Raw genomic sequence first — 13047 nt, 5'->3', positions numbered from 1 at the left:
ATGTGTACTGATGGACAGCCACAGACATCCTGTGTGTGCTGACGGACCTACACGGACACACATGGACAGCCACGGACATCCTGTGTGTGCTGACGGACACCCACGGACGTCATGTGTGTACTGAACAGACAGCCCACGTGGGCCAAAATCACCCAAACAGTCCACGGGAAGGGCCAGCGTGCTGAGTCCAAGGACCAGCGTGTGGATATGTGTACTAATGGACAGCCACGAACGTCCTGTGTGTGCTGACGGACACACACGGACAGCTATGGACATCCTGTGTGTGCTGACGGACAGCCACTGACAGCCACAGACGTCCTGTGTGTGCTGACGGACACCCACAGACGTCCTGCGTGTACTGAACAGACAGCCCACATGGGCCAAAATCACTCGAACAGTCCACGGGAAGGGCCAGCGTACTGAGTCCAAGGACCAGCGTGCTGCTATGTGTACTGATGGACAGCCACGCACATCCTGTGTGTGTGCTGACGGACACACACGGACAGCCACAGACGTCCTGTGTGTGCTGACGGACACACACAGACGTCTTGTGTGTGATGACGGACACCCACGGAAGTCATGTGTGTACTTAACAGACAGCCCCACGTGGGCCAAAATCACCCGAACAGTCCACGGGAAAGGCCAGCGTGTTGAGTCCAAGGACCAGCGTGCTGATATGTGTACTGATGGACAGCCACAGACGTCCTGTGTGTGCTGACGGACAAACACGGACACACACGGACAGCCACGGACATCCTGTGTGTGCTGACGGACAGCCACAGACGTCCTGTGTGTGCTGGCGGACACCCACAGACGTCATGTGTGAACTGAACAGACAGCCCACGTGGGCCAAAATCACCCGAACAGTCCACATGAAGGGCCAGCGTGCTGAGTCCAAGAACGAACGTGCTCATATGTGTACTGATGGACAGCCACGGACGTTCTGTGTATGCTAACGGACACAGACGGAAACACACGGACAGCCACGAACGTCCTGTGTGTGCTGGCGGACACCCACGGACGTCCTGTGTGTACTGAACAGACAGCCCACGTGGGCCAATATCACCCGAACAGTCCACGGGAAGGGTCAGCGTGCTGAGTCCAAGGACCAATGTACTAATATGTGTACTGATGGACAGCCACGGACGTCCTGTGTGTGCTGACAGACAGACACGGACACACACGGACAGCCACGGACGTCCTGTGTGTGCTGACGGAAAGACACGGACACACACGGACAGCCACAGAGGTCTTGTGTGTCCTGATGGACAGACACAGACACACACGGACAGCCACGGACGTCCTGTGTGTGCTGACGGACACACACGGACAGCCACGGAGGTCCTGTGTGTGCTGATGGACAGACACGGACGTCCTGTGTGTGCTGACGGACACACACGGACGTCCTGTGTGTGCTGACAGACACACACGGACGTCCTGTGTGTGCTGACAGACACACACGGACGTCCTGTGAGTACTGAACAGACAGCCCACTTGGGCCAAAATACCCTGAACAGTCTACGGGAAGGGCCAGCGTGCTGATATGTGTACTGACGGACAGCCACAGACGTCCTGTGTGTGCTGACGGACACACACGGACAGCCACGGATGTCCTGTGTGTGCTGACGGACAGCCACGGACAATCACAGACAGCCACAGACGTCCTGTGTGTACTGAACAGACAGCCCATGTGGGCCAAAATCACCCAAACAGTCCACGGGAAGGGCCGGCGTGCTGAGTCCAAGGACCAGCGTGCTGATATGTGTACTGATGGACAGCCACGCACATCCTGTGTGTGCTGACGGACACACACGGACACACACGGACAGCCACGAACGTCCTATGGGTGCTGAGGGACACCCACAGACGTCCTGTGTGAACTGAACAGACAGCCCACGTGGGCCAAAATCACCCGAACAGTCCACACGAAGGGCCAGCATGCTGAGTCCAAGGACCAACGTGCTCATATATGTACTGATGGACAGCCACGGACGTCCTGTGTATGCTAACGGACACAGAAGGACACACATGGACAGCCACGGACGTCCTGTGTGTGCTGGTGGACACCCACAGACGTCCTGTGTGTACTGAACAGACAGCCCACGTGGGCTAATATCCCGAACAGTCCACGGGAAGGGTCAGCGTGCTGAGTCCAAGGACCAACGTACTGATATGTGTACTGATGGACAGCCACGGACGTCCTGTGTTTGCTGACAGACAGACACGGACACACACGGACAGCCACGGACGTCCTGTGTGTGCTGACGGACAGACACGGACACACACGGACAGCCACAGAGGTCCTGTGTGTGCTGATGGACAGACACGGACACACACGGACAGCCACAGACGTCCTGTGTGTGCTGACGGACACACACGGACGTCATGTGTGTGCTGACAGACACCCACGGACGTCCTGTGGGTACTGAACAGACAGCCTACGTGGGCCAAAATCACCCGAACAGTCCACGGGAAGGGCCAGCGTGCTGAGTCCAAGGACCAGCGTGCTGATATGTGTACTGACGGACAGCCACGGACGTCCTGTGTGTGCTGACGGACACACACGGACACACACGAACAGCCACGGACGTCCTGTGGGTACTGATGGACAGCCACGGACGTCCTATATCTGCTGACGGACACACACGGACACACACGGACAGCCACAGGCGTCATGTGTGTGCTGACGGACACACACGGACGTCCTGTGTGTACTGAACAGACAGCCCACGTGGGCCAAAATCACCCGAACAGTCCACGAGAAGGGCCAGCGTGCTGAGTCAAAGGACCAGGGTGCTGATATGTGTACCGATTGACAGCCATGGACGTCCTGTGTGTGCGGACGGACACACACGGACACACACGGACAGCCACGAACGTTCTGTGTGTGCTGACGGACAGCCACAGGACAGCCACGGACGTCCTGTGTGTGCTGGCGGACACCCACGGACGTCCTGTGTGTACTGAACAGACAGCCCACGTGGGCCAAAATCACCCGAACAGTCCACAGGAAGGGTCAGCGTGCTGAGTCCAAGGACCAACGTGCTGATATGTGTAATGATTGACAGCCACGGACGTCCTGTGTGTGCTGACGGACACACCCGGACACACACGGACAGCCACGGACGTCCTGTGTGTTCTGGCGGACACCCACGGATGTCCTGTGTGTACTTAACAGACAGCCCACGTGGGCCAAAATAACCCAAACAGTCCACGGGAAGGGCCAGTGTGCGGAGTCCAAGGACCAATGTACTAATATGTGTACTGATGGACAGCCACGGACGTCCTGTGTGTGCTGACAGACAGACACGGACACACACGGACAGACAGGACGTCCTGTGTGTGCTGACGGAAAGACACGGACACACACGGACAGCCACAGAGGTCTTGTGTGTCCTGATGGACAGACACAGGCACACACGGACAGCCACGGACGTCCTGTGTGTGCTGACGGACACACACGGACAGCCACGGAGGTCCTGTGTGTGCTGATGGACAGACACGGACGTCCTGTGGGTGCTGACGGACACACACGGACGTCCTGTGTGTGTGCTGACAGACACACACGGACGTCCTGTGTGTGCTGACAGACACACACGGACGTCCTGTGAGTACTGAACAGACAGCCCACTTGGGCCAAAATCACCTGAACAGTCTACGGGAAGGGCCAGCGTGCTGATATGTGTACTGACGGACAGCCACAGACGTCCTGTGTGTGCTGACGGACACACACGGACAGCCACGGATGTCCTGTGTGTGCTGACGGACAGCCACGGACAATCACAGACAGCCACAGACGTCCTGTGTGTACTGAACAGACAGCCCATGTGGGCCAAAATCACCCAAACAGTCCACGGGAAGGGCCGGCGTGCTGAGTCCAAGGACCAGCGTGCTGATATGTGTACTGATGGACAGCCACGCACATCCTGTGTGTGCTGACGGACACACACGGACACACACGGACAGCCACGAACGTCCTATGGGTGCTGAGGGACACCCACAGACGTCCTGTGTGAACTGAACAGACAGCCCACGTGGGCCAAAATCACCCGAACAGTCCACACGAAGGGCCAGCATGCTGAGTCCAAGGACCAACGTGCTCATATATGTACTGATGGACAGCCACGGACGTCTGTGTATGCTAACGGACACAGAAGGACACACATGGACAGCCACGGACGTCCTGTGTGTGCTGGTGGACACCCACAGACGTCCTGTGTGTACTGAACAGACAGCCCACGTGGGCTAATATCACCCGAACAGTCCACGGGAAGGGTCAGCGTGCTGAGTCCAAGGACCAACGTACTGATATGTGTACTGATGGACAGCCACGGACGTCTGTGTTTGCTGACAGACAGACGGACACACACGGACAGCCACGGACGCTGTGTGTGCTGACGGACAGACACGGACACACACGGACAGCCACAGAGGTCCTGTGTGTGCTGATGGCAGACACGGACACACACGGACAGCCACAGACGTCCTGTGTGTGCTGACGGACACACCGGACGTCATGTGTGTGCTGACAGACACCCACGGACGTCCTGTGGGTACTGAACAGACAGCCTACGTGCCAAAATCACCCGAACAGTCACGGAAGGGCCAGCGTGCTGAGTCCAAGGACCAGCGTGCTGATATGTGTACTGACGGACAGCCACGGACGTCCTGTGTGTGCTGACGGACACACACGGACACACACGAACAGCCACGGACGTCCTGTGGGTACTGATGGACAGCCACGGACGTCCTATATCTGCTGACGGACACACACGGACACACACGGACAGCCACAGGCGTCATGTGTGTGCTGACGGACACACACGGACGTCCTGTGTGTGCTGACGGACACCCACGGACGTCCTGTGTGTACTGAACAGACAGCCCACGTGGGCCAAAATCACCCGAACAGTCCACGAGAAGGGCCAGCGTGCTGAGTCAAAGGACCAGGGTGCTGATATGTGTACCGATTGACAGCCATGGACGTCCTGTGTGTGCGGACGGACGGACACACACGGACACACACGGACAGCCACGAACGTTCTGTGTGTGCTGACGGACAGCCACAGGACAGCCACGGACGTCCTGTGTGTGCTGGCGGACACCCACGGACGTCCTGTGTGTACTGAACAGACAGCCCACGTGGGCCAAAATCACCCGAACAGTCCACAGGAAGGGTCAGCGTGCTGAGTCCAAGGACCAACGTGCTGATATGTGTAATGATGACAGCCACGGACGTCCTGTGTGTGCTGACGGACACACCCGGACACACACGGACAGCCACGGACGTCCTGTGTGTTCTGGCGGACACCCACGGATGTCCTGTGTGTACTGAACAGACAGCCCACGTGGGCCAAAAAACCCAAACAGTCCACGGGAAGGGCCAGTGTGCGGAGTCCAAGGACCAACGTGCTGATATGTGTACTGATTGACAGCCGCAGACGTCTTGTGTGTGCTGATGGACACAGACGGACACACACGGACACACACGGAAAGCCACAGACGTACTGTGTGTGCTGTCGACACCACGGACGTCCTGTGTGTGCTGGGGGACCCCACAGACGTCCTGTGTGTACTGAACAGGCAGCCCACGTGGGCCAAAATCACCCGAACAGTCCACGGGAAGGGTCAGCGTGCGGAGTCCAATGACCAACGTGCTGATATGTGTACTGATGGACAGCCACGATGTCCTGTGTGCTGACGGACAGACACGGACACTACGGACAGCCACGGACGTCCTGGGTGTGCTGACGGACACACCACGGACGTCCTGTGTGTGCTGACGGACACCCACGAAAGTCATGTGTGTACTAACAGACAGCCCACGTGGGCCAAATCACCCGAACAGTCCACGGGAAGGGCCAGCGTGTTGAGTCCAAGGACCAGCGTGCTGATGATATGTGTACTGATGGACAGCCACGAACATCCTGTGTGTGCTGACAGACAGCCAATGACGTCCTGTGTGTGCTGGCGGACACCCACGGAAGTCCGTGTGTACTGAACAGACAGCCCACGTGGGCCAAAATCACCCAAACTGTCCACACGGGAAGGGCCAGCGTGCTGAGTCCAAGGACCAGCGTGCTGATATGTGTACTGATGGACAGCCACGAACGTCTGTGTGTGCTGACGGACACACACGGACACACACAGACAGCTAAGGACGTCCTGTGTGTGCTGACGGACAGCCACTGACAGCAAGGACGTCCTGGTGTGCTGACGGACAACCACGGACGTCCTGTGTGTACTGAACAGAGAGCCCACATGGGACAAAATCACTCGAACAGTCCATGGGTAGGGCCAGCGTACTGAGTCAAAGGACCAGCGTGCTGATATGTGTACTGATGGACAGCCACAGACGTCCTGTGTGTGCTGACGGACACACACGGACACACATGGACAGCCACAGACGTCCTGTGTGTGCTGATGGACACCCACGGACGTCATGTGGTACTGAACAGACAGCCCACGTGGGCCAAAATCACCAAACAGTCCACGGGAAGGGCCAGCGTGCTGAGTCCAGGACCAGCGTGCTGATATGTGTACTAATGGACAGCCACGGACGTCTGTGTGTGCTGACGGACACACACGGACAGCATGGACATCCGTGTGTGCTGACAGAGAGCCACGGACAGCCACAGACGTCCTGTGTGTGCGGACGGACACCCACGGACGTCCTGTGTGTACTGAACAGACAGCCCACATGGGCCAAAATCACCCGAACAGTCCACGGGAAGGGCCAGCGTGCTGAGTCCAGGACCAGCGTGCTGATATGTGTACTGATGGACAGCCACGCACGTCCTGTGTGTGTGAGGACGGCACACACAAGACAGGACAGACGTCTGTGTGTGCTACGGACAGCCACAGACGTCCTGTGTGTGCTGACTGACACCCACGGAAGTCATGTGTGTACTGAACAGACAGCCCACGTGGGCAAAATCACCCGAACAGTCCACGGGAAAGGCCAGCGTGTTGAGTCCAAGGACCAACGTGCTGATATGTGTATCGATTGACAGCCTGGACTTCTGTGTGTGCTGACGGACACACACGGACACACGGACAGCCACGACGTCCTGTGTGTGCTGACGGACAGCCACGGACAGCCACGGACGTCCTGTGTGTGCTGGCGGACACCCACGGACGTCCTGTGTGTACTGAACAGACAGCCCACGTGGGCCAAAATCACCCAAACAGTCCACGGGAAGGGTCAGCGTGCTGAGTCCAAGGACCAACGTGCTGATATTGTACTGATGGACAGCCACGGACGTCCTGTGTGTGTGCTGACGGACACACACGGACACACACGGACAGCCACGGACGTCCTGTGTGTGTGCTGGCGGACACCCACGACGTCCTGTGTGTACTGAACAGACAGCCCACGTGGGCCAAAATAACCCAAACAGTCCACGGGAAGGGCCAGCGTGCTGAGTCCAAGGACCAACGTGCTGATATGTGTACTGATTGACAGCCACAGACGTCCTGTGTGTGCTGACGGACACAGACGGACAACACGGACAGACACGGACAGCCACAGACGTCCTGTGTGTGCTAGGGACACCCACAGACGTCCTGTGTGTACTGAACAACAGCCCATGTGGGCCAAAATCACCCGAACAGTCCACGGAAGGGTCAGCGTGCTGAGTCCAAGGACCAACGTGCTGATATGTGTACTGATGGACAGCCACGGATGTCCTGTGTGCTGACGACACACACGGACACACACGGACAGCCACGGACGTCCTGTGTGTGCTGACGGACACACGGACGTCCTGTGTGTGCTGACGGACACCCACGGAATGTCCTGTGTGTACTTAACAGACAGACACCCCACGTGGGCCAAAATCACCCGACAGTCCACGGGAAGCCAGCGTGTTGAGTCCAAGGACCAGCGTGCTGATATGTGTACTGATGGACAGCCACAGACATCCTCTGTGTGCTGACGGACACACACGGACACACAGGACAGCCACGGACATCCTGTGTGTACTGACGGACAGCCGATGACATCCTGTGTGTGCTGGCGGACACCCACGGAAGTCACGTGTGTTGTTGTAGGCACGGGTCGGAGGGTCGAACGGACGGACGGACGGACTGACTGATGGCCGTTCCGCGGTTCAGTCTTGCCACGGATGGATGGTACTGGCCGGCTTATCTCTTGCTTTTGTTCGAACCTGAAACAGATAGGAACCTTTAGTGAGTTTTCAACAGGAACAAGAACAGAAACTAGATATGATTCTTTTGGTTTTTATGGAATTGGTTGAATGAAATCTAAAACAAAAGATAGAGAAAGGAATAGATTGGCGGATGGGATCTGCTGCTGGACGTATGTCTCTCTCAGCAAGATGCCTAGGTCGGACAGGAAGATAGGTATGGATCCGGCTCTTGCTGGACGTATGTCTCTCTCAAGATTCGGACAAGGAATGGAATGGATCGAAGGACGCCACAAAGAACAATGGATCGGCTCTTTGATATGTCACACGGCTGCTCTCAATGTTTCACACAACTGAAAGACTTAGGGTTTCTTTGCTAAAGCAAAAACGATTTTCATAAAAGACTTAGCCGAAAAGTTGGCAACTACAAGGGTTTAAATAGATGTTCCTTACTGGACTTAAAGATTAAAAAGGCCTAGACAAATGGCCAAAGTCTTAACCGAAATAAAATAAAGAAAACAATAGACCGGTCGCGGTTTGAGATGTCCGGATCAGAACTCATAGTATGCTTGCTTGTTGCCTCATTAAAACCTTTCGGGAAAACCCAGTGGGACAAAACCTCGATAAGGAAAAAGAGTACAACACATACTACTCCTTCTGATGGTCGGCTATATCTCTGAACCGGAAGCAAGTTGGTTGGATGGATTGAGTATGAAGGTGGAAATGGTCAGGCCGGCTTCATTCTGGCCGATGGAGGAGAACTGGCTCGAATGGACAGGGTCTGGAACCTCTAGTGGTTCACCGGTGTCTTCCAGCTTCAAGTCAGACAACTCCTGGATCAATAGTTGCTTGAACCCGGTTTGTTCCTGTGCAAGCAACTCCTGGACAGCTTTGGCAAATCCAGCTCTTATAACTCTTGAACCGGACCTTGTGGTAGGGCCTTTGCGGATAATGGGAACCTCAGTCGTGGGTACTACAACATCCCCTCCCTCTTGAACAGGTTCTGTCCTCAGAACATCTCCGTCATCTGCAATATAAGGAGACAAATCAGATACATTGAACGTTCGGGAAACTTGGAACTCACCTGGCAGTTCTAGCCGGTAGGCATTGTCATTGATCCGATCGAGCACTCGGAATGGTCCGTCTCCCGTGGGGATAATTTGCTCTTCCTCTCTCCGGAAACCGTTCTGGCCTCATGTGGAGCCACACCCAGTCGCCTGGCTGGAAGATAACTTCTGTGCGCCCCTTGTTGAGCTTAATCCGGTTCCTTTCAGCCTTCTTCTCCAAAGTCTCCTTGACTTGCCGGTGCATGTTCTTTACAAACTCAGCCTTTTTGTCACCACTCTGGCTGACTTGCATGGCTGGGGCAATGCGGCTAGGTCCATGGGCGTCTCTGGTCTAAAGCCATACACGATCTCAAAAGGGGAGAGGTTAGTAATAGAGTGCCTTGCATGGTTATAAGCAAACTCAATGAATGGCAAACAACTCAACCAGTTTTTAAGATTCTTACCCACCGTAGCCCTCAATAACTGAGAGAGTGTACGGTTTACTACCTCGGTCTGTCCATCAGTCTGTGGATGGCAAGTGGTCGAGAAAAGGAGCTTGGTTCCAAGCTTTTCCACAATGTCCTCCAGAAGTGGCTGAGAGAAATTTTGTGTCTCGGTCGGACACGATGGTACGAGGCACTCCATGTAAACGCACCACTTCCTTGAAGAAGAGATCAGCGGTTTGGCTTGCATCATTGGTCTTGGAACACGGAATGAAGTGTGCCATCTTGGAGAACCTGTCCACTACAACAAAAATAGAATCCTTGTGTTCTATCTTGGGCAAGCCCAGCACAAAGTCCATAGACAGATCGACCCACGGTGCAATAGGAATAGGTAAAGGCATGTGTAAACCATAAGGATGCGACCTGGATTTGGTTTTGAGACAGACAGTGCACTTGGAGCAAAGGCTCTCGACGTAGCGCCTCATCCGGGGCCAATAGAAGTGGTCGGACAGGACGCTCAGAGTTTTGTCCCGACCGAAATGCCCCATCAACCCACCCCCATGAGCTTCTCTGGTCAGTAAATCTCGCATGGAACCATGAGGGATACACAGGCGTTTCTCCTTGAAGAGGAACCCGTCCTGCTGATAGAATGGACCCATGGCTCCCTTAGCCGTGTTACTGTAAAGCTCAGAAAAATCAGGGTCAGTTTCATAAGACATTTTGAGTTGCTCAAAACCCATGATCTTAGCCTCCATGGTGGTAATGAGTGTGTGGCGCCGGGATAGGGCGTCGGCCACTATGTTGTCCTTTCCCTTCTTGTACTTGATCACATAAGGAAAAGTTTCCACGAACTCCAGCCACCTAGCATGCCTCTTTTTGAGTGTGGTCTGGCCCCTCAAATGCTTAAGAGTCTCATGATCTGTATGAATAATAAACTCTTTAGACAAAAGATAATGTTGCCAAGTTTCAAGCGACCTTACTAGAGCATATAGCTCTTTATCATAGGTGGGGTAATTGAGGGCGGCTCCACTCAATTTCTCACTGAAAAGGCCACTGGCCGGCCTCCTTGGGTCAGCACGGCTCCTATTCCTGTCCCTGAAGCATCACACTCAATCTCAAAAGGTTTATCAAAGTTAGGAAGAGTTAGAACCGGTGCATGTGTCAAGCTATATTTAAGCCTGTTGAAAGACTCCTCTTGGGCAGGGCCCCAAGCAAAGGTTACATTCTTCTTGATCACGGAGGTCATTGGGGCGGCAATGGTACTGAAGTCCTTCACAAATCGTCGATAGAAACTGGCCAGTCCATGGAAGCTGCGGATATGTCCGATCGTGGTTGGAGTCGGCCAGTCTTGTATCGCCTTGATCTTCTCTTCATCAACCTTCAGTCCCTGTGAACTCACAACAAAGCCTAAAAATACCAACTGATCAGTGCAGAATACACATTTCTTAAGGTTAGCATAAAGGCCTTCTTGCCTTAAGGCTTTCAAAACCTGTTCTAGGTGTCCCATGTGTTCAGTTAAAGACCTGCTGTAAATCAAGATATCATCAAAGTATACAACCACGAATTTACCAATGTAAGGTCGGAGGACCTCATTCATGAGTCTCATGAAGGTGCTAGGGGCGTTGGTAAGGCCAAACGGCATCACCAGCCACTCGTATAGACCTTGCTTGGTCTTGAAGGCGGTTTTCCACTCATCTCCTTCCTTCATGCGGACTTGATGGTATCCACTCCTGAGATCAATCTTAGAAAACACAACAGACCCACTCAGTTCATCCAACATATCATCTAATCTAGGTATAGGGTACCGATATTTGATGGTTATGTTGTTGATGGCTCGGCAGTCCACACACATGCGCCATGTCCCATCTTCTTAGGCACTAGTAGGACCGGGACTGCACAGGGGCTAAGGCTCTCGCGGATGTAGCCTTTGTCCATGAGATCTTGGACCTGCCGTTCCAGCTCCTTAGCTTCCTCAGGGTTGACACGGTAAGCGGCTCGGTTTGGTAGTGGCGCGCCGGGTACAAGATCGATCTGATGTTCTATGCCACGGATAGGGGGCAAACCGGCAGGGATCTCGTCAGGGAAGACATCCTTGTAACGTCCCATGAGGTCTTGTACTACGTCCGGTACTTCAGGAGCTTCTAAACCTGCAAAACAACCTTCCTTAAAGATCATTAGTAGCACCTGTGTCTCACGTTGTAATGATTTAAGCACTTGTCCAGAAGTCATGTAAAGGTTAGTGTTACTTACCTGGCCGGACTGCGTCATTGCCTTCTGCATATCATGAACTTCTTGAGGGCTGAGAGGTGCTAGGCTGTGCTTCTTGTTGTTGTGGACGAAACTGTAGATGTTGGTGCGGCCATGGTGAAGTGTCTCCTTGTCAAACTGCCACGGCCTTCCGAGAAGTATATGGCCGGCTTGCATGGGCACAACATCACACTTGACCTGGTCGTGGTACTTGCCAATACTGAAGGACACAACAACTTGTTCGGCAATCTTGAGCTCAGTCTCATCATTGAGCCATTTGAGACGGTATGGTCGAGGATGGGCAGTTTTGATCAACCCTAGCTTATCAACAAGATACTTGCTAGCCACGTTAGTACAAGATCCGCCATCTATGATCAAACTACATACCTTGTGATCAACACTACATCTGGTGTGGAAGATGTTCTCCCGCTGGATGGTCTCTGGGTCAAAGAGGGTGCTAAGGGCTCTCCGGGTCACTAGCAGCTCGCCTGTCTCCGGGTAGTCGGTTACTTCCTCATCAGAGATCGCTGCCGCGGCCTCTGCCTCATCTTGGGATTCATACTCGCCATCCCCCTTTAGGACCATCACTCGTTTGTTTGGACAATCCCGAGCGTAGTGGCCCTTGCCCTGACACTTATAACAAATGATGTCACGAGTACGCAAATTTTGGGCTTGAGTCTTACCCTGCTCCGGCTTAGATGCATTAGACGATTCAGCCTGGTTTGTCTTGAATCGGCTCTCAATCTCAATCGTCTTGCCTTGTCGCCTTGCTTTGAACCGGTTGAGTCCAAGCAGGTTTGCTGCGGCTGGTACTGGCCGTCTTGCGCTTGATGTGCTGCTCGGCTTGCGTAGCAAAGTGCAATAGATCGTTGAAGTCTTCATAGTGTTGTCTCTCCACCTTGCGGGCAATGCGGTCTTGCAGCCCTTCCAGGAATTGGGACATCATTGTCTCCTCGGGCTCGTCGGTCTCAAGCTTATTCCTAAGTGCCTCGAACTCCTCAAAGTACTCCTCCACAGTCTTAGTTCCCTGCGTAAGTTTACGAAAACGTTTTAGCACATCACGCTGGTAGTAAGATGGAATGTACCTCGCGCGAAGCTTGGTCCGCATCTCGGTCCAATTACGCGCTCTCCACACTGGCCCGGACTTGGCAACGTCTCGATCCC

At 54.3% G+C, this 13047-nt stretch overlaps 1 protein-coding gene across 1 annotated transcript; it reads right to left on the bottom strand.

Moving 5' to 3' along the window:
- Nucleotides 1-10899: 10899 nt before the first annotated feature.
- On the bottom strand, nucleotides 10900-12587 carry LOC125604320. The gene is made up of 2 exons (XM_048774748.1): nucleotides 11299-12587; nucleotides 10900-11023 (listed from the first exon to the last, which is right to left on the bottom strand). The coding sequence occupies exon 1, from the start codon at nucleotides 12466-12468 to the stop codon at nucleotides 11455-11457; it is 1014 nt and encodes a 337-aa protein (XP_048630705.1). The 5' UTR covers nucleotides 12469-12587; the 3' UTR covers nucleotides 10900-11023; nucleotides 11299-11454.
- Between the last annotated feature and the right edge of the window lie 460 nt (nucleotides 12588-13047).

This window comes from Brassica napus, unplaced genomic scaffold (assembly GCF_020379485.1).
Source record: "Brassica napus cultivar Da-Ae unplaced genomic scaffold, Da-Ae ScsIHWf_521;HRSCAF=783, whole genome shotgun sequence".
NCBI lineage: Eukaryota > Viridiplantae > Streptophyta > Magnoliopsida > Brassicales > Brassicaceae > Brassica > Brassica napus.
The sequence above is the reverse complement of the archived record's forward strand: the minus strand, read 5'-3'. Positions and strand labels throughout refer to the sequence as shown.